Raw genomic sequence first — 19636 nt, 5'->3', positions numbered from 1 at the left:
TCAACATTAGCGATATGCATTTTATGGCGTTCGGGAGGCCGTGAATCAAGGGCAAAATATAACAACCTTTGTCAGCTGGCGGGAAGCCCGGCATATTCACAGAAGTGAATACAGAATAAACAGTCCAGCGTAGAGTACCAGTGAGCACTTGTTTGCACCTGGTTTGAATAGGAGATAATAAAATGAGACCATCTCCGATTGAATCCCTCTATCTTGTCCTATTCCGACTGTGCTAGCGACTTCTAATATTCTGTCCTCACTAATCTCAGCCTGATGAATGGGTTCCGGGTTCAGGTGATTTGACGTTATGTCCACAAAAGAACATATGAGGTTGTTATGTTCACGTGACTGGCACTAACACAACGTCACCGCAAGGTGCAAGTGTGCCAGCATCCAGCAATCTCCAAAGGTTCACGGAAGAGTGAAACTATTCGAAACCACTCCAATCCATAACCTCATACCTGGACCTTGGGGGGTATCACGGGTCAACAGTTTCATGGGATCGTCGCAAAGAATGCAGTATTCCTTGACCCAGTTACTCCGTAAGGATGCGCAAGACATTACTTCTTGTCTTCATCCACGGCTTCAAGGTACGTCTAACAGCATACCATTATGTGCGTCGCGCTGATCTGTAATATCTCTAGGGTGGCGATGATACATTTGGGACATTTCCAGAACACCTACGTGCCCTTGTCAGCCACGCGCTACCCAACATCGACGTAGTTGCAGTCACTTACCCCAGATTCGAAACCCGAGGTGATTTGAAAGATTGCGTAGCCCGGTTCAGAGAATGGTGCGTTCAAGGCAGTAAATACATGACATGGAGAAAGAGAGCGCATCGCTGACGATACTGTGTGCGACACTTTTCCAGGCTTCAGAACAAGGTAATCGATTTGGAAGTCGCTCGACACACCCCATCTCCAACCATCGACCCGTCAGTGCATGTTATGTTGGTGGGCCATTCCATGGGCGGAATCGTTGCTGCTGAGACATATTTGATGCTTGCGAACGAGCAGCCCATCCCGACAGCCGCCTCACAGCAGAACCAAAGCAAGCCCAACTTTCCTTCCAACACAACTCTTGGGTCCACCACGTCCACTACGCACCCCAATCCTCCCGAGCCGTTCCAGTCACACACGTTCATGTTTCCTCACATACAGGGCATCTTGGCTTTCGACACTCCATATCTGGGTCTTGCGCCCGGGATGGTTGCGCACGGCCTCGAAGGCGGCCACAAGACTATCTCGAGCGCTTACAACACAGCGACCGAAGTCGCCTCCATGTTCGGCTGGGGCTCCAAGTCCGAACCTAATGTCTCCTCGTCATCCAAAAGACCCGTGGCCGCTCTTCCTGCTGCCAGTTCGTCTGCCGCAGACGCTGCAGCGGCGCCGAAATGGCAATCCTGGGGCAAGTATGCCATGTTCGCAGGAGCTGCGGGCGCAGTCGTTGCAGGCGGCGCAGCAGCGCTATACTCGCAACGCGAGAAGCTTAGCGCTGGATGGCAGTGGGCCAGCGACCATCTCCTCTTCGTGGGCGAGCTATTCAGGCCCGAGAACTTGCGCAGGCGAGTGGAGAATGTGGAAAATGCATTCAAGGAGCGCGGCGGTGGTTGTGCGAACCTTTACACTAACCTAGGCAGAGGAGCCCAAGAGGGCTATGGCATCACGGCGACTTTAGCCGGAAAGGAACGGACATTCTGCAACCTACCTGTCTTTGTCAGTAAGGAAGGCAAGGAGGTCAAGGCAGGGGGTGGCGGTTTCAGATGGTCCAAAGCCGTTAATGACAAGGCCCGTGACGAAACGACGGCACATGTGTCCATGTTTTTCCCGCGCGACAATCCCGGCTTCTATGCTCTCGGCGAGCAAGCAAAGAATTGTTTGGTTTCTTGGATCGATCAGGTGTGGTACCGGGCAAGTGACGGTGAAACCTTCTTGGGCAAAAGCCACGGCATAAGTTTTGGCGAGATTGGCGATGGTTGGGAGAAGCCCGATTATGATGCGGACGAGGTCAAAGCGAAAGAGAGAGAGCGAGATCGATACGGTGCGGCGTACCCGTTGGATCCCGACCTGGCTAAGGGCTGGGACTCAGTGGGCAAAGACGATGGGATGGATTCAGACGGTGAGAATGACGTTCAGATGCGTGATGATGATGGTCATGAAGATGAGGATCTCGAGGATAGTGTCATTGTCGACAAGGCTGCCGACGGGAAAGTACCTCTGCCGAAACCGAGAGGCGATACAGGGCTATGAGACTTTTGATGGACGGGGGCGGAATGAATGAATGAATGAATCACGGGAGGGCCCGCAATGAGAATAAAACGATATGTAACGTGTACTATAAACGCTCCGCCACATCGAGTCTGGCAAGATGCCGGTGGGCTATTAGGATCTTGTATTGGTTGTAGTTGCACGGCCAAACTAAAAGAGATATTGAGAAGTAGAATATATTGGAATGTGTCTCTTCATGGCAGAGAGGCGAACATTGACCTGTACATGTGTTCGGTGAAGACAGTTTAATTCCAGTAGCTGATGTAGACACCGACCTAGTATTTTCAGGATATCTAGTTACCGTAGCTAGATGTAACGTAGGGTATGATTTGTTCTCTTCATACAAGGGACCTTGTGTGTGTGTGTGTGTTATATCCTTGTCGTTCTCCTCTCTTCCTTTTTGTTTCTTTCAGCCAGTGCCGTCCGTCTCCTCGACCCCGACCTTTCGTGGGATTCTGTCCTTTCCGTCTTCGACCATGCCCTCGCACCCCGTCACTTGGCCCGCTGTCTTCTCGACGGTGCCCAGGACGGTGGACTGCGCGGCGGGGGCGCCGGGCTGCTGGCCCGCCGAATTTGTTTTCTTGGTGGCCTCACGCATTTCCTCCACGGCGGCGTCTTTGGTCTGTTGACCCGATTCGTAGCCCAGCGCAGACGAGACTGCGCCTTGCACGTACTATATATATGGACACACCTCATGTAAGTTCATTGTCAGGAAAGAGTCAAGAGAAAGTGTCGGGCGGCGGCATGCGGGGTGGTCGGCACACGGCGACGACGACGACGGGGGGCAATACGACAAAGGTGCACAAAGGTGAACTGGTCGAGGCCAAGTCCGCTTTCTGTTCTCTTCCTCATCGAGGTGGTGGTTTTGTCTCTGCCCGCTGCTCTCTGCCCGTTGACAGTGGCTTTGTCTGTACCTGTGCGCAACGGACTGAACAGGCGGGGTGGGGTGGGAAAGAGACCACCACAAGGTTCAGACAGGTAAGGGACACATGAGAAGTCACAGGTAGGAGGGTTATCAAGCGTACCTTGGCGTGACCACCTAACAGCGAGGCTTGAGATTGGGAAGAGTCCGACGAGGATCGATCTGAAGACATCCTCTCTGCGACGAATAGGCGACCAAGTAGGTATACCAGGTGTCAAGCAAAGTGTGGCGTGTTACCAGGTGTATATATATCTGTGTGTGTATATATACCAAGTGTGCAGTGTCAGATGAGAGGCCAGTAAGTGGTCTTTTTTGCGCAAATAGCTGTTACAACAGGTGCAATAAGTGGCACAGATTGGAGGTGTGGCGCGGTATTTAATCTCTGGCTACTAGTTAGGGCGGTGGTGGTCCTTGTGCTCCGGGCTAATAGGAGAATGAGGTCAGTAAGGTCTATTACGAAGTAGGCTCATAGAAGAGATGCTGGCACTGGCAGGTATGTGCGTGCGTGCCTCAATGACAGCATCGCCAGACAGCACGAGAAAACACATGGTTCAATGACAACACATGCCAAATGGAGGAGCAATGCTCCCTTTCAGGAGTAAACGACTTTCTGTGGTGATGTCATTCCGATATTTCTTTATCGCCACGTGAGATAAGGCATAGTGCGGAGTTGGCGTGGCGCGTTAGCCGAGGCTCGATCTACGACAAGTCCTTACTAAGACTTGTGTACGTGAACGAGTACGAGAATCATCAGCAACTCCATCTGGGCCGTTGATACATGCATGGCGGTTGAGGTGATGTCTAAAAGTTCCCCTTCGTGACTTTCCCTCTTTGGTGAACTACCAGGCGAGCGTGTCGGATTTTGTGTGAATGGATTGAGTCCCTACCGGAACGTCTGTCGGGGACGCGAAGAGCTACGAAGAAGCAAAAGACAGGCATGGACTCGAAGTTCGCACCTCTGCAAGGAAAAGTCCCGGTATCTTTCCGGCGCTTGATGGCGCTCAAGAAGATCGGCGACGACGTTTTCGAATCACTTACTGCTGCATGGCCGCCTGCACCGTTCCAGCGAGCATTCGGCGGCCACGTTTACGCCCAAGCGATGTACGCTGCAAGCAGGACTGTGGAAGAGGGACTCGTTGTACACGTAAGATTCTCACTCCGCACACACATACAGAGACAGTAGATGTCTCCATCGACAGTCCGCTGAGAACAGTACCGATGTAGCAAATGACAGGCCATTTTAATCTTCCAGGGACGATAGACGTGCCTTTCGTCTATCGCGTACGGAGGCTCCGAGACGGCGGGATATACTGTCTCCGATCGGTCGATGTGTATCAGCAATCCAACGCTGCCGCCCAAGCGTCTTCGCCGTGCTTTACGGCCACGTTATCGTTCAAACGCTCAGAGAAGGGTAATCGCAAATGGCGAGATTTCGAACATCAGAATGTGTCCAAGGATCATATCAGGAAAGAGTACGCTTGTGCCTTGGAGGGATTGGGACCGGAGGATCACCCCCTCGCACCAGGTGCCGACTCACGGTGGTGGGAGGAACAAGAGGCTGAGCGCTGGAACGAGACAGCGCCCGCATTCCCAGGCGTCGATATGAGAAAGGTAAATATGCAGCTGCACAACGGGAGCGTGGAACGAGGTGGTGGGAAAGACGGTCAAGGCGCGTCAAGATGGCGAGCTTTGCACTTCTATCGGCTTATCCAAGACGAAGAAGACACGAGTGCGGGAGACATCGATCTGAATCTGCACGCTGCGGCTCATGCGTACGCGTCAGATCGCAACTCGCTTTTTCTCCTGCAAGGCGCACTGGGATATGAGGACGTCCCGACCACTATGGCGTCGTTGTCACATACGGTTGTCTTCCACGGTCTCGCGGAATATCTGTGTATGGTCGACGGGAAAGGATCGTCGAAGTGGTTTGTCCAGGAGGCGTGGACGACTCATAGTGGTGATAATCGTGGCTGTCATAATAGTCGACTTTGGGATTACGCCAGTGGGAGAGTTATCGCGACGACAATACAAGATGGAATGCTGAGATTTCCGAGCCACCTGTAAAAAGAGCCAGCGAGAGATTTTGTAGAGACATGATTGAAGGATAGAAAGAGTGAGGTTCGGCCACGAATGCGACTACACAGAGTATCAATTCAAGTGTTAGAGCCAGAACCTTTTTTTTCCGAGCTACAGAAATGAAAATCGACCCGGCATCTTTATGAATATCCCGAAAAGGAATGTAGACGCGACGCCGCGATGACAATATATTAGACTGTCAAGTTCCACAGGGCGCCTTCTTGACCGTTACTTTTTTTTTCAACAATATTCTTCGCATTAATCTGCTGCAGCGGTCAGCAATAGCCTTTAAGAAGCCTGGATGTGAACGGAATCAAAGGCGTGTCAAGATCTCGAAGCGAATTTTCAGACTGTTTTCCCTGATAAGGAATGACAAAGTGCGAATATTCCAGTTCTTCGTACGATTGTCCCTCAACAGAAATCTCTCCTCGCTGAATTCCTAAAATGGGCATCGAAATCAAGCCCATAACACCCAAGGATATCCCTTCGGCAGTAGAGTGCATCCAAGTCTCCTTTGCCGACGATCCATACCACCTGTGGGCGTTTGACACGCGGCCGGGCAAGTTCAACAAGGAGCGCAACTTTGCCAGCCTCAAGGCCAAATGTGAATGGGGGATGCGCAATGCCTTGTTCTACGTGGCCAAGGGCACCGAAGACCCGGACGACAAAGTGCTCGGCGTGAGCATGTGGATGAAGCCGCGGAACGTCAACGACAAGCAGACCTGGAGCGAATGGATCGACGAGTACGTTTTGTGGTTCAAGCAGGGTTGGAACCTGATCCGGTTTCAGGGCCGAGGGGGCTTGAATACGAAGAGATATTGGATCTGGAAGCACGAGCAGGCCCAAGCGCAGAGCGCCATCTGGACGGACCCGAACGGATATTACTTTTGCAACATCGTCACCGTCAGGCCAGGCATCCAGGGTAAAGGGATTGGGAGGTCGCTGTTTGACATCGTCACCAAGCAGGCCGACGAGGAAGGCAGACAGTGCTATCTCGAGAGTTCCAAGGAGACTCCGAACATTGCAATTTACGAGAAGATGGGATTCAAAATGGCACAGAAGATGGTTTGTGATGACGACGGGGTAAAGTGCGATTTATTTTGTATGGTCCGGGAACCTCAACCGAAGCCTTGATCGGGGTCGGTCATGCTTGTTTTTTTCTTTAGACAAAGGCCTACCAGACAGAGACAGCTTCGTAGCGCCATAGCTGGAGTGGATATTGGCGGGTGGTGCGAAACCACAAGTCACAAACAGACAAGCATACTATCTATTCAACGCTTGATGTTTTTGGTAACCAAAATTGACACTATCAAGCGATTCCTATCACAAAGTGCAAGACACGCCTATCCGAACAATTCACCCACTAAACCCGAAACAGACGAAGATCAGGCCTCGGACAGGCGTCCTCATCTCACCTTGTGAGTCGTCTCGTCTGGTCGCGGATCCCTGTCGTATTTTCTGAATGCACCCTTCTTGATTGAAAGTCGAACTGTGTTGAGACCTCATCAAGACACCATTCAGCCCCTTACTTGCTGCCATCTGAGCGACCGAACTGCCTTCGCCACATCCCCTTCCCACCTGTCTAAGCTAAGGAGTTGAACAATAACAATGTTTCTCACGGTAGGCTTGGAATGTGTCTTGCCCGCTCTGAATTCGAGCATGTTTGCCCCAAGGACTGCACAACCGCTGATGTCCTCCGTTACTGACGTGCCTCGCACGTCCCCTTCCGTTCGGTCTCATCTCACCGCCTATCTGTGTTGCGCAATTGATAAAGTATTTCGACGGACTCCGGTAAGAAGCAGTTCGCATTCCTTGCAGCCTTGCTTGCTAGGTTCCTGGAAACGCAGTCCGCCGGGCAGGGGGGCGGGGGAAGGTCACATCTGGCGTCAAGAAGGTGACAAGCTATTCCAGCAACGGCAGACATCAAAGACTTCATAATCATCACTGTGCCCACGATTCAGCAACAGCGGCAGCAGGGCGTCATGCTGCCGACTCACTTGAAAATTGCACGGCACAATACTCGGCCAGACACTTTTCGAAATGCCAGAATACCGCATTGGCGGCATGCGAACGATGGCAAGGGAGGAACAAAGGGCATTGTGCTTGGACCATATTCTTCAGCAGCTACTCTGGGCGATATATTCTTTGACACGGCTGTGGAACTCTACTCTCCATTTCAACATGGATTACGATGGCCTCTGACATATCCTGGCATCTAAGCTGGGTGGTCTACGGATTCTGGGGAGTGATACTGCTAATAGGCATTATCCGTCGCCTGTTACATCACCTCCTCTCCTACCGCCGAGCTGTATTGGTTCGTGACCTTGAAGGTCGACAAAGACAAAGCGAACGCTCTGCACCTCTGTTTGGTGGTGTTCAACACTGGATCAAAGCGAATCTGATCACACCGGCTGCCGTGGGCTCGAAACACCAACGTCGATCGTGGTTTGGCACTGTCCCTACAAGAATCGAAGCGATAGTAGTAGCACTTTTCTACCTGCTGGTGATTGGTCTGTGCTGTGTTTCATACGATCTCTCTTGGTCTAGTTCGCAGTACGTCGTGTCCCGTCTCCTCGCATTTTTCTTGACCGAAGTTATACTGACGAGACTGACAGCTACAATCAAGCGAACGAACGATGGCGCACCATAGCCGACCGGACGGGGAAGATCTGCTATGCCACACTGCCAATCTTGTGGATCTTCGCAGGAAGAAACAACATTTTTCTTTGGTTGACTGGATGGGGCTTCTCTACCTTCAATGTATTTCACCGGCACATTGCTCGGGTCGCCACAGTACTGGCGATATTGCACTCCATCGCGTTTACTGCTATCGAAGCCAATGGTATGCCTGAGAGCCACTCCGACCAGAAGTGACGCTAACTCTGGACAGAAGGTCGTCTTGCACAATCTTGGAAAGAGAAGTTCTGGTACATGGGTGGCATCGTAAGCCAGCGGAGACCGATATGTAGCCTGCGGGACTCACTCCATCTAGGCAACCATTTCCATGTCACTTCTGCTGGTGTTATCGTCAGCCTTGTTCAGAAGATACTGCTACGAAGTGTTTCTGCTGCTTCACATCTGCCTATCAGTTCTGGCAATCGTGGGTCTCTTCTAGTATGTCCAATTGAGATCGAGTTTTCTCGATGCTAATCTGATCCAGTCACACAGAGATCTTTTCCGACAAGTTCAATGATTACCTTTGGCCTATGGTAGCTGTTTGGGTCTTCGACAGATCCGCTCGGGCTGTGCGACTAGTCTATTGCAACTTCGACCCTACCTTCTCCCGCGGGCTTGTAGCGACCAAAGCCACAGCAACTTATCTCCAGGATGCTAATGTAATCCGATTGGAGGTCATCCCAGGGTCGAACCTCCTCCAGCCTGGGCCGGGGCAGCATTACTTCATCTATCAGCCCGCGAGGTGGAAAGGATGGGAGAATCATCCATTCACACTAGGTGCATGGCATGCCCTCAACCCGCCCAACAATCCAGACGTCAGGTCATGCTCAACCTCAGATGACAGTGCCATCAAGAAGAAGGATGTAAAGATCCAGGTGTTACCAGTCAATTCGCCAATGACACCGATCGGGCCGAACTTTGCGAATCAGAAACGGAAAAGAATTCCTCAAGACTCAGGGAACAAACTGATATTCTTTGTTCGACCATACAGTAGCTGGACGATACGGCTGAAGGAGGAGTGCCTCAGGTCTCTTTCTAGGTCAGTCAAAGCAACAGCTCTCGTCGAAGGTCCTTATGGCGAACGCAGCCCACTCCATATGTTCGAAACAGTCGTTCTCATCGTCGGAGGTACCGGCCTGTCTGGGGCTTTGCCGTATTTGCTGGACCATGTCAATCGTTCAGCATTTGGTGGAACAAAAACCCGGCACATTACTCTGGTCTGGTGTGCGAAGCAGGCCGCCATGATTCGCGATGTGGCTGCTCGAGAGTTGCAGCCGGTCCTGGGTCGGAAAGACGTGAGCGTGCACTTTCACGCAACATCGCAGTACGAGATTCCCATCGCAATGGAGGCAAGGAACATTGAGAAGTGGGTACATGCTTATCCGCAGCTGATGATTTCATATCGCCGACCCGACATTCGACATGCTATAATTTCTGTGGTTGGGCAGGCTCATGCGGCGGGTTCAGCTGGCGGAAGGGTGGCGATCCTAACGTGTGGTCCGGCTGCCATGGCGGACGAAGCAAGATCCGCCATTCACCAAGTCCTGAGGGCAGGTATGCGTAACGTCGAATACTTTGAGGAGACTTTTGGGTAAGTCAAGAGCATGCTGTGGCGAGCAGCCGCTAACTTTGCCGTAGATGGTAAGAGGCAGTCATCGATGAGCCCGATTCGAGAAGCAGGAATGTATTGGTCAGTGCATGGAATGTTCATGGCGAAAAGGAAGCATGCGAATGGAAGCCTGCCGAGCTTGATTGTATTTGAGTCTGTCGTTGGCATTTGAGGGACGCGCACAACTTCTTTTCCACGAGGTTAGGAACCAGTTTTGCTTTGCGTCTGTACATTATAGGTATCCTCACTATCAAAATGTTCTGACCCAACCAGTCACCAGGAGCGGTTGGCAGCTATTGTTCCCCGTAGGAAGAGGTTGTTACCCGCGACGAGGCTACAGCCTTGCCGGTTTGACAAGCCAATAACAGAGCGCAGAGAATCGCCGTCACATGACCGAGCCTTAAGTCTTGCTTGGCATCGGGTTCCCACACTGCATTTTTCGAAAGTGTGTGTCCGCGCAATCTACGAGAAGCACTTTCGTAGACCGACTCTTTTTCACCTTTCAACGCCGCCCTCAACTTTCGCGCACAAGCAGGTGAGAACCTCCCATCCCCTCCTCTCGAAACGATTCACAGGTTTCCCTCGTTACAGTATCAAATCTCAAAAAGACTAACACCGGCAATCTTCTCTCCAGATCGAGAACCTTTTCTCCTTCGCGCCCTCCAACCTCACCACAACCATGTCTCACGAAAGCGTCTGGTACTCACGACCCCGAACATTCGGCAAGGGTGCTCGCGGCTGGTACGTCTCTTTTTTGGCCCCCGTTATTTGATTTGATTTTCTTTCCGAACGTCACATCCACAATACAGACGCATTTTACACGAGTCGAGGATTCGGAGAGGAAGCGACTTGGGAAGAGAAGAAGGCCAGACATGAGAAGGAGGAATGGAAAAAGACGTTCTTTGTACTGGAGGCTCTCGTCTTGACAAGAGAGTTGAAACTCTCCTGAACACAACGACTCGGAAGACACCAGCACACCACCCTCCTCCCATCTACGTTCATGTAGTTCAGGGTTTTTTTGGGGAATTTGGAAGCAATAAACGGATCTCAAGCTAACTGTCACCGTCTTGTACAGCCGCGTCTGCACCCACAAGGCCGGTCTCATCCGCAAATATGGCCTGAACATCTGCCGTCAGTGCTTCCGCGAGAAGAGCCAGGACATTGGCTTCATCAAGGTACGAAATCATCCCTTCCCCTACCTTTTTGTTTCTATCCCGCGTCAAATCGAACGAGAAGAAGAGACATTGACCGTGGCACGTCTTACCATTTAGCACCGATAAACGCACTTCTCTCCGCCGTACGACAGAGATATCGACTCATGACAGATGGATGGCGAGTTTGATTGGTGGTGGACCGTGGACCCTAGACCGACCGACCGTACCGACGACAAACTTTCGAAATCACCTCGCTCTACGATTGCTCATTGACATGGCCGGGAATTTTTTGAGATATTGTCGGCGGAAGGGAGGGCGGAAAAGTACCAAAAACACTGCAGTTGGCAGTCGAAGAAATATGTCAATTTTTGCACACAAGAGGCGGTGTCGACGAACTAGACCCGATTGTGTGCACGGCTTGGGCGCGTTTTGATTTCCAGCATTCATGAGGAACTCGAAATGCTAGACGGATGCGGCTCGTGAACGAGTCGAGAACCCAAAGAAAGAAAAACCAAATTTCACAACAACAAAATTCCGGGACTGTTCTTTCTCTCATAAAGATTTTTCTTTTTTGTTCTCGATGCCCAATGCTCCCCCTTCACGCTCCCCCTCCTGAACTCCTGAACATCTGGGCTTCTGCGTTTCAATTTGCTGGCTCGTTGTTTCTTTTTCCGCAAACAGCGCACTCGTACGTCCTCAACTCTTTGGTGAGAGACATCGGGGGGGTGGGGGGGGTGGATGTTCCGCCCGTTTATCAAATTTCTCCGAGGGCCTCCTTTTATCGACCCTCCAAAGGTAACGCCTCACATGCTAGAACTACACCACACCACAAGCGGACCAGGGATGAGCTCCATCCATGACGTACGAATAGATCCCCTTGGGTTTGGTTTTTGGCCCCGGGGGGTGAAGCTCTGTCGGGACGTACCACGATACAGGTTCGCCGCTATGCCACTTCCTTCTTCTGTCCTTATATGGAGGTTGACATTGACATTGAAATTGTTTACACAACTGTACTGTGAAAGCAAGGTTGGCCATTCGTTCATTGATTGGTGATGATGGTGATGATGATGAATGCTACTGGCTGCTGGCTACTACTACTGCTGCTGCTGCTGCTGCTGATGATGATGCTGATCTTGGTCTCCTTCTACCATACCCTATTTAAAGCCAGCCCACTAGCCTCCCCTGTACTATGCTTAAAATAAAGGACATCTAGATAAACCTCATCATGCCAAAGCCTGGTCATCCCCATGGACGCCATTAACGACGGGGACAGCCATGGGTGGCAGGCTTCCAAGCTCACATACCACGGCATCGATGTACTCTGCCGGTGTGACGTCGTACATTAGATTCAACAGATACAGCCCCTGCTGGTCCTTCCACCCCTCCAACCCCTTTGTCGATCCGGCGGCCTTGTCCTCGTCCTCATCGTCCTTGTCCTTGGTCGCACCTTTCCTTCCGCCGCTCTTTGCGGAGTTCTGGTCCTGTTTTTTTGCCGCCGCCGAACTCAACACGTTGGACTGGTGTACTTCGATCAACGCATCCGCATCACCGACTTCGTTCATAATCACGCTGTCCAGCGCCGCTTTGGCCGTAAACTTGACCGTCTCACAGAGCACAATGACTGGCACATTCCGGCTACGGTTCCGACTGCACTCCTTGACCATCATTGCGACCATGGCACTGCCAGCACGTGCTTGGAGTGCGCCATTCCCGAGCATCGCACTTGCGCCCAGAAAACACTTTGTCACAACTCCGGAGCCCTGGTCCACCACATCGCTCAAGGCGTTGAGCAATGAATACTGCACCTTCAGCCCAGCGCGGACGAGGGACCTCGCCAGATTTCTTCCCTCGAACATTGGTCGGCTATCGACGACGATGACTCGAAAGTCTTTACCCGCCCGGTGCGCGGCAATCAGCGTCTTCTCAACAACACTGCTCTTCCCGTACGTCAGGATGACTTCGCCATTGTCGATCCTACTCCCGGCTTCGCGGGCAATGACCTCGTCAGCCAGCGTGATACGCTCGCGAATGAACCGGTCTATCTCGGAGCAGAGACTCTTTTTGGCTTCGCTGTCCGTCGCGTCCACTGGCTGCGTTGAAATCAGGTTCTTCAGCCACCGGATAGAATTGCCTTGGGACATGCTCAGGGGTCGGGCATTGCGAAGGTATGCAATTTGGTGATTCAGATGTGTCAGCAGGTGTCTAGAGAGTGCCACGCCTGGAGGTGTCGTGTATGTCTGGATGACCTTCTTGAAAGCCAGGAGCGTGGCCACGCAGCGTGCATTGCCGCCGCAAATCACATAGTCGCGTAGCTGAAGGCCCAGAGAGAGGACTGCCGGGTGTATCTCACGGCCCGCACTAGCCAGAGTGGCCCGCTTCTCCTTTGGATATAAGTGAGAGAACATGCTCACTCGTTTGGCCTCGGAGTGCTTCAGTTTCTCGTTGCTGGCTGTGGACGTTTGTTGTTGGTTTTGCTGCTGGCCCGGACGCAGGGGAAGGCCCTTGCCGCCGCTCGACGACAGCGTGCGCTTGTGGTGAGTGCTCCCTGTGTCACTTTCACGTTTTGTGGTCGAGGGACGACGTTGGTGAGATTCTGCTTTCACGCTTGAGTTGCTTGTATTCTGCGCTTGTGCTTCCGATCCTTTCTGTGCAACTTTTTCCGCCCTTCTGGCTGCCTTTTCGGCCGCCTTTTGTTTCTTGAGTTCCGCCCCTGTTAATTTGACACCGGCGCCCGCTTCAGCGATGTTTTGTTCGGTCGTCGTTCGGGCAGCTGCATCAGGTCTACTAGCTTTCGACCTTTTCGAGTCCTTGGATCGATCGATGGCCCCATTTGAAGACGGAGACGGTGACACGATGCCGTTGGCGAGTGTACCTTCATTTTGGGAGGGCATGCTGAAGGATGCCGCTGTTGGATTCAGAGGTGCGATCGCAGCGCTAGTGGGGCTGGCTGGGGTTTGGGTTGACATGGTACACGGTTCGTTGGATCGAGCAGGGAGGGACAGTTTGTATAATGCACCTCAGCAGATCGGCTACACCCTCAACAGGCAAAGGAGAGGTTTGAGGCAGCCATGGATTCTCTGGTGTGACTGAGTCACGTCTGGAAAAGTGCACTTTACTCCAACAATTTGGTAGATTAGACGAGTGGACCCAGTTCGGTACTGTTTGTCACATCCTGCCAAGCAACTTATGTAAGCAGCCTTTTGCGGTTGACGCCGCAAGGCTGTGCACAGACAGAGCCTCATAACAAAAGAGAGGGAAGACATCGTCTTCTCGGGATCCTCAATAATCACTGTACTTTATTAATCTCATCAAACTCCCCTCAATGTGGGAAAAGGCCTATCTCATGCGGGTATAATGCAATGACAACATCAACGGGCTCGACCCTTGATCTCCCATGAAACTCCTGCGCCACTGCTACCCAATACCTCATGCCGCGACTTCGTAGACCCAATCAGTGCCGTTCAACGCCAGTCCCTTAGTTCTATGTGTCCTATCATCCATCATCATCATACACGGTGAATCTGTTTTGCTTCATGCATGCACTTGGTGTTTAGCATTGGCAACGATTTGCCGCGCCCGCTTCTGTGCTGCCGCCAGCTTGTGAACAACCATGGCTTTGCCAAATTGAGGCTTCAATGCATCCGTGGGTAAAGTCGCAAGCAAGCTAGACATTGTTGCCCTCGTACTCGACAGGCTTTCGGCCAGAAGCTTAACAGCCCTCTTACCTTGCAGACTTCCTTTCTCAGCCATTCCTTGCAACATGCTGAGAACTTGTCCCTCAACAGGCTGTATGTGTTGAGCTATGTCGCCGAATAACGCCCCGCTCTGCTTTTCCCAATGTGACTCGAACTTCTTGAGCATGTTTTTCAGGTACAGTAGACTCAAGGCCGAACGGTCTCCAAATGATATGGTCAAAGTCTCGCTCAGATCGGGTTTGCTCATAGCCAGATGCACCTTGACATCTCCATACGCATCGCGAGGATGAAGTTGAACGATGTATACCCCATCGAAGATCTCATGTACAGCAGCACGAATTGGCTCGTTGTCTCTTTCCAAGACGACAGATAGTGACGAACGTCTTTTTCGGCTTGTTGCAACTTTCGGCAGCCTAACAACCAACTGATTTTCGCCTGCAATTCCAACTTGGAATTGTACAGCGTCAGCCGTCATAGAAGAAGCAAGGCCGCTTGAGATTGTAGCAAGGTTCACATCTCTGACTGCCATGACGCTTGCGGAATCATGTAACGCTGCATCAGAGGTTGAGGCTGCAATTTCCGACGTACAGGTATGTGTCATGTTCAAGAGCTCTGCCATGTCTTTGACTGTATCGCCAGAGCTGCCAGAAAGAGCATCATAAATCGTAGGCAATAGCTGTGCACCAAGGAAAACGTAGATCGAAACCACCCAGAGTACCATAAATGCAGACTTCATCATGGGAGCGTAGCGTACTAGAAATGAAGCTGGAACTTCGCGACTCTTGTTGGGCATTTCTTCTGGGAACTCACTGCCCGTGAATGGTGCACTTTGGATGAATTCTGATGCTGTCGATGTGACGAAGGCGATATGCTTGTTTAACGCTGCCGAATCGAGATTCAGGAAGGATGCCATGCTCACAGGCTGCTTCATCAGCACTTTCCCCTTCAGTTTTGTGCCTGGACCAACAGGCTCGATGGTTTCGAAAAGCCAATCCGACCTCCAGATGCTGTCAGAGTACTGGCCAAACCAACCACGATCCATTCTAATAACAATGCTTGCAATGTTATGGCGAGCAGCGAACTTCAGGAAAGCGTGACTGTTTCCATCCATACGTTGTCTCTCATCGAGCTCGACACAAATAACTGCGAGGTCTGGAGGTATCCAACGCGGCGTCACCACCATATGAGTGCGCCCAACCCATCTGGATTCTACTTCGGAGTTTGTATGACTGTTTCTTAATCTCAGACGGGAATCAGGACCCAGGCTACCGTCCTCTTCAATCACGTCGTAACAGTCGAAATCGATTTGCTTGTCAATCGCAACAAGGTCGGCGAAGTCTGGTTCGGCACCAGGTCCAAAAGAGTTTGGCACCAGGTGATACCTCGATGTGGATGTTCGTTTGGCCTCCCCAGTGAGTCTCTGTGAGACCAGCGCATCACCAAGCTTTCTCTGAATTTCAGGTTGAAACTGATCAACATGTGTGCCAAGAAGAACGACTTTGAAATAGTCGAGAGTATTGAGGTCTAAGTTGTCATTCCGGAGAGTCATGCTGGTGACACTATTGTACTCTGTGGTTTCATGCCCGTCTCGTAATTTCTCATCGACCTTGCGAGCATCATCCTGCATCATCGGTCTTGTGGTGGTATAGATCCAGGTAGGGGGTTCGTGTGCGGAGTCAGTCTCGGCTTCATCTTGGACCGGGCCGAAACCATGAGTCTGTGACGAGTCGAGGGTTGGCTCCTGCTGGACGGACAATATCGCCGTTGATGTCTTAAGGGTACTGGTGCAGCCCAGATCTTCTGTAGAAGTGTCTCCGATATTACCCTCATCAGTAGACTCTCCATCACTCATATCAAGCCCTTCAACAACACTGTGAACATCGTCTGAGCTGTGTACATCGAGAAGCGAGCCCACATCTGTATCTTCGGACCTAAGATCGTCATCATTTGAGGAGTCAATATCCTTGAGAGATGCCCAGCTGTCGTCGAGGGACGATGAGGGTAGGTCTGAGGCAGGCATAGTCTGGACCGTTGAGGAGGTAAGATGCGAGTGAGCGAGCAGGGACTCGAGCGACATACGTAGGTAGATTTCAGGATAAGAGAGATCAGGTTGTTCTGTGTGTGGAGGGGTCCTTGTGCCTTCCTCGTCTAGAAGAGGGGTGACTGGATCTAGCATGTCAGTCATTTTCTGGTGAAGGGAAGGACGGCAAGCTGAGTGACGATGGCTCGTGACAACAGCCTCCCTTTACTCAACGACTGTAGGTTTGGTGGTCTACTCGGCAGTACCACGTCTTCACTCAGGCAGGAGTTACACTCTTTGCGAGGAGAATGTGGTCGAGAGGTGGGAAGACTGTTGTTGTGCAGTACAGCGGAATATCTCAGAGTCAAGCGCTGGGATCACCTACTGGGTAAGTTGCCACAGATGAGTCGCTCCGACACTTCACACTGACAAGACTAAGACAATGTTGCAGTCAGCCCAACTAGTGGTTCGCGTATTGCGTTGCGACCATTCCTCTGGTGGCAGGAATGTAGATAGTGAGGCAGTATCTGAAGGCCGCAAGTGTCCGACTCAGTAGGACATCTAGGCGCAGGAAAGGACGAGCAGGGCCGGGCGAGAAGAAACTCTGGAGACAAAGACAGGTTGAAGGCAGATAGACAGATGTCGGAAGCAATGATATTAAAGGTAATTCGGGGAGGCCCAAGGCAACCAAGAGATTTCCATCTCAACGAAGTCATGACACAAGGCAGCAGACAAGTCAACGTTCATCGGACCCCGCAGACGAGCCCCTCCGTGTCGCAGCCTGATTGCTTATCGTGCCCGAAGTGCCCAGGGCTGAGATTCAGCCTCATAGGCCGCGACAGCCTAACCACATGTAGGTAAACTACCTCAATCTCATCAGTGATAACTCCGTAGTAAGCCATTGTATTTACACAAATCGAATGTACAGTTGATAGTACGGTCTGTATAGATGGGTTCTCATCATCAAACCTATTATAGAACGTCGTCGACTCGACGCTGGGTCTTCCATTCCGAATCATCACACGACCACAACGCAGAGCCCTCAGTCTGGCTCTTCGTTCACCGTTACCTAGGACGACTCGTCGTCTCTGTTCCTGAAGAACCGAAACAAGGACTCGCGCCACGAAGTTCGGTATGGCCGAGTTTGGAGGAGCCGCGACTTTTTAGAACCACCCATCGTTATCATCCTGAATCCAAAGACGGGGTCCAACATCATCACACAATTATCCGACCATGTTCACCGCCTTGGGTTCACCAAACTAGACTCTAGTCCGGAACGAGGACGCCAAACGCCGACTTGCAATGCTCAATAGAGTCAAAGATCATACACTGCCATTGAGATAATATCCTCTCAGTTTCTGATGCGTCTCTAAGGAGAGGCCCAACCTCCGGCGACTTCGACCCATTCGGCGAGGCAGCTGCCTTCTTTGCCTTCGACATCTCGGATGTCAGTGTCACATCTGCAACGACATCCTACGCCATTCTCCTTAGGCGGGTCTGGCGTCGCCCAGTACTCGTCTTCTTCCTTTCGCTCCTTCTCGTCTTCAGTTGTCTTTTCAAGCCAAGGAATATGTGGCAGTTGTCTCGCTGGAGCGTTCGCCGGGCAGTGCTGGATGGTCGTATGTCTATATCCAAAATCGCGGAAGTAGTGGATGTCGCGAGGCGCAAGAAGTGCACCTGCTGCAAGGGAATGGATGGGTGCATCGCCCCACTAGATATTGTCAGTCGAAAGGTGTAGACGAGGGCGCGGCGGTAACTTACTCTTTCCATCCAGAATCCACCGCTTTTGTCCATCATATCAAAAAAGTCCCCGTACTCCTTGCTGCGAAACCAGTCAAGTCTAGCGATTTCGAAATTGCTCCAGAAATGACACATGTTGTACTTTTCACCCTCCATGTTTTCTGGGTCGATATCCTCAATGTTTTGATGGCCAGGCTCAGTCTGGAGAATTTCAACGGGCAGCGTCTTTTGTCTTTTGTTGTCGCCACTGTCGTCCTTCTCAGGCTGTCTCTCCACAAACATCTCCCATAGTCCTTTTGACTTGAGGTTGTGCTTCCGTTTATAAGCCGAGGCGTATCGAAAGATGTTGGGAACGGTCTCCTTCAGTTCTTTGACGGCAATTGTGAAGCCGTACGTCTTGTTTGCTCGTGCCATCTCAATAAATGGATCGTAGGTGATATCACAGAAGTATTTGATCTCGGGCTCCAAGCGCCAATACCACTCATACTTGTGGAGCAGTTCATGCTTGTAGAAGAAACCGGAATAGAAGCGGCACATGTGGTGATAGCTTTCCATGCCACCGTACATGATAGCAGCATCTCCCTGCTTCCGAATGCCTTCCCTTGCAACCTCGTGGTCCACCCAGTCTGGATAACCCCACATTGTGTTGTTAATCTTGCCAAATTCGACGGGAGCGGAGGTGTAATTAGTGATGGTGTCCTTGAAGTCCTGCTCAAATTCACCGTCGTTGAGGAAAACATAAGGATAATGGAACCAGCGGTTGAAATGTCGTTCAATGCTTTTAATCGACTGAATCACCCCCTCCAGCTCTTTATTTCGCGCCAGAACAACAAAGGCGGCATTGGCTCGTGGCTGTTTCGCAGCCTCTTCAGGATTCATACATCCGGTAGCGAACACTTTGTCGTGTCTCTCGCTAATCTTTCTATACCAAGGTTAGTATGCTTGAATCTGTCCCGGGGGGGGTCGGCTTGTTTACCTTATTGAAGGAGGTGTCCCAGCCGGTACTAATATACGACCGGGGGAATTGGGATGCTTTATCACGAGGATAAGAATTAAAACGACGACCAGACTGGGAAACAGTAAAAGAAAGCCCAGAGGTATCGATAATGAAGAGTTTCCTTTCAGCTTGATCCGCCTGCGAAAGAAGGATAACCGCGATACAGATTTGGGCTTCTCATTCTTCCACTCTTCGAGTGCCGGCGTTGAAGGCAGGCGCTTGTACAGCCGTTGCAATAGCCCCATGATTGTGGACGTGTCTCCGGCGTACGTCCAACAAGAGAGGTTTGGCGGTTCTCCTGAGATGCTATCTTGACACCATGCAGTCTATGCCGCGCATCGAAAGAGACGGCAAGGGCGGTAGGGATGGTGGTGAACACAGGAGGCGATGTTGGGGGATCGCGATTTGATTGAAGACGAGGACACCTTCCGACAAACGCGGCGAATGGAGGAGATTAGGGATGAGGCGGACGAAGGAGGA

General features: G+C 51.5%; 8 protein-coding genes across 8 annotated transcripts; 4 read left to right on the top strand and 4 right to left on the bottom strand.

The window, feature by feature from the left end:
* Nucleotides 1–548: 548 nt before the first annotated feature.
* PV08_09290 (uncharacterized protein) lies at nt 549–2249 on the top strand (the record flags this gene model as incomplete). Its single annotated transcript, XM_016383609.1, has 3 exons — nt 549–590; nt 645–793; nt 872–2249. The coding sequence occupies 3 exons, from the start codon at nt 549–551 to the stop codon at nt 2247–2249; spliced, it is 1569 nt and encodes a 522-aa protein (XP_016232232.1).
* A 427-nt stretch (nt 2250–2676) lies between these two features.
* PV08_09289 (uncharacterized protein) lies at nt 2677–3361 on the bottom strand (the record flags this gene model as incomplete). Its single annotated transcript, XM_016383608.1, has 2 exons — nt 2677–2940; nt 3293–3361. 2 exons carry the CDS (start codon nt 3359–3361, stop codon nt 2677–2679), a joined length of 333 nt encoding a protein of 110 aa, XP_016232231.1.
* Nucleotides 3362–4126: 765 nt separating this feature from the next.
* Nucleotides 4127–5253, top strand: PV08_09288 (acyl-CoA thioesterase II; the record flags this gene model as incomplete). The annotated part of the gene is made up of 2 exons (XM_016383607.1): nt 4127–4333; nt 4414–5253. 2 exons carry the CDS (start codon nt 4127–4129, stop codon nt 5251–5253), a joined length of 1047 nt encoding a protein of 348 aa, XP_016232230.1.
* A 456-nt stretch (nt 5254–5709) lies between these two features.
* On the top strand, nt 5710–6399 carry PV08_09287 (uncharacterized protein; the record flags this gene model as incomplete). Its single annotated transcript, XM_016383606.1, has 1 exon — nt 5710–6399. The coding sequence occupies one exon, from the start codon at nt 5710–5712 to the stop codon at nt 6397–6399; it is 690 nt and encodes a 229-aa protein (XP_016232229.1).
* Nucleotides 6400–7456: 1057 nt separating this feature from the next.
* PV08_09286 (uncharacterized protein) lies at nt 7457–9536 on the top strand (the record flags this gene model as incomplete). Its single annotated transcript, XM_016383605.1, has 5 exons — nt 7457–7818; nt 7881–8107; nt 8156–8208; nt 8258–8379; nt 8426–9536. 5 exons carry the CDS (start codon nt 7457–7459, stop codon nt 9534–9536), a joined length of 1875 nt encoding a protein of 624 aa, XP_016232228.1.
* Nucleotides 9537–11927: 2391 nt separating this feature from the next.
* PV08_09285 (uncharacterized protein) lies at nt 11928–13670 on the bottom strand (the record flags this gene model as incomplete). The annotated part of the gene is made up of 1 exon (XM_016383604.1): nt 11928–13670. One exon carries the CDS (start codon nt 13668–13670, stop codon nt 11928–11930), a length of 1743 nt encoding a protein of 580 aa, XP_016232227.1.
* Nucleotides 13671–14235: 565 nt separating this feature from the next.
* On the bottom strand, nt 14236–16575 carry PV08_09284 (uncharacterized protein; the record flags this gene model as incomplete). Its single annotated transcript, XM_016383603.1, has 1 exon — nt 14236–16575. The coding sequence occupies one exon, from the start codon at nt 16573–16575 to the stop codon at nt 14236–14238; it is 2340 nt and encodes a 779-aa protein (XP_016232226.1).
* A 1213-nt stretch (nt 16576–17788) lies between these two features.
* Nucleotides 17789–19401, bottom strand: PV08_09283 (uncharacterized protein; the record flags this gene model as incomplete). Its single annotated transcript, XM_016383602.1, has 3 exons — nt 17789–18130; nt 18181–19081; nt 19136–19401. The coding sequence occupies 3 exons, from the start codon at nt 19399–19401 to the stop codon at nt 17789–17791; spliced, it is 1509 nt and encodes a 502-aa protein (XP_016232225.1).
* Nucleotides 19402–19636: the final 235 nt, after the last annotated feature.

Source organism: Exophiala spinifera (genome assembly GCF_000836115.1).
Source record: "Exophiala spinifera strain CBS 89968 unplaced genomic scaffold supercont1.7, whole genome shotgun sequence".
NCBI lineage: Eukaryota > Fungi > Ascomycota > Eurotiomycetes > Chaetothyriales > Herpotrichiellaceae > Exophiala > Exophiala spinifera.
This window is presented reverse-complemented; position numbering and strand designations above follow the sequence as displayed.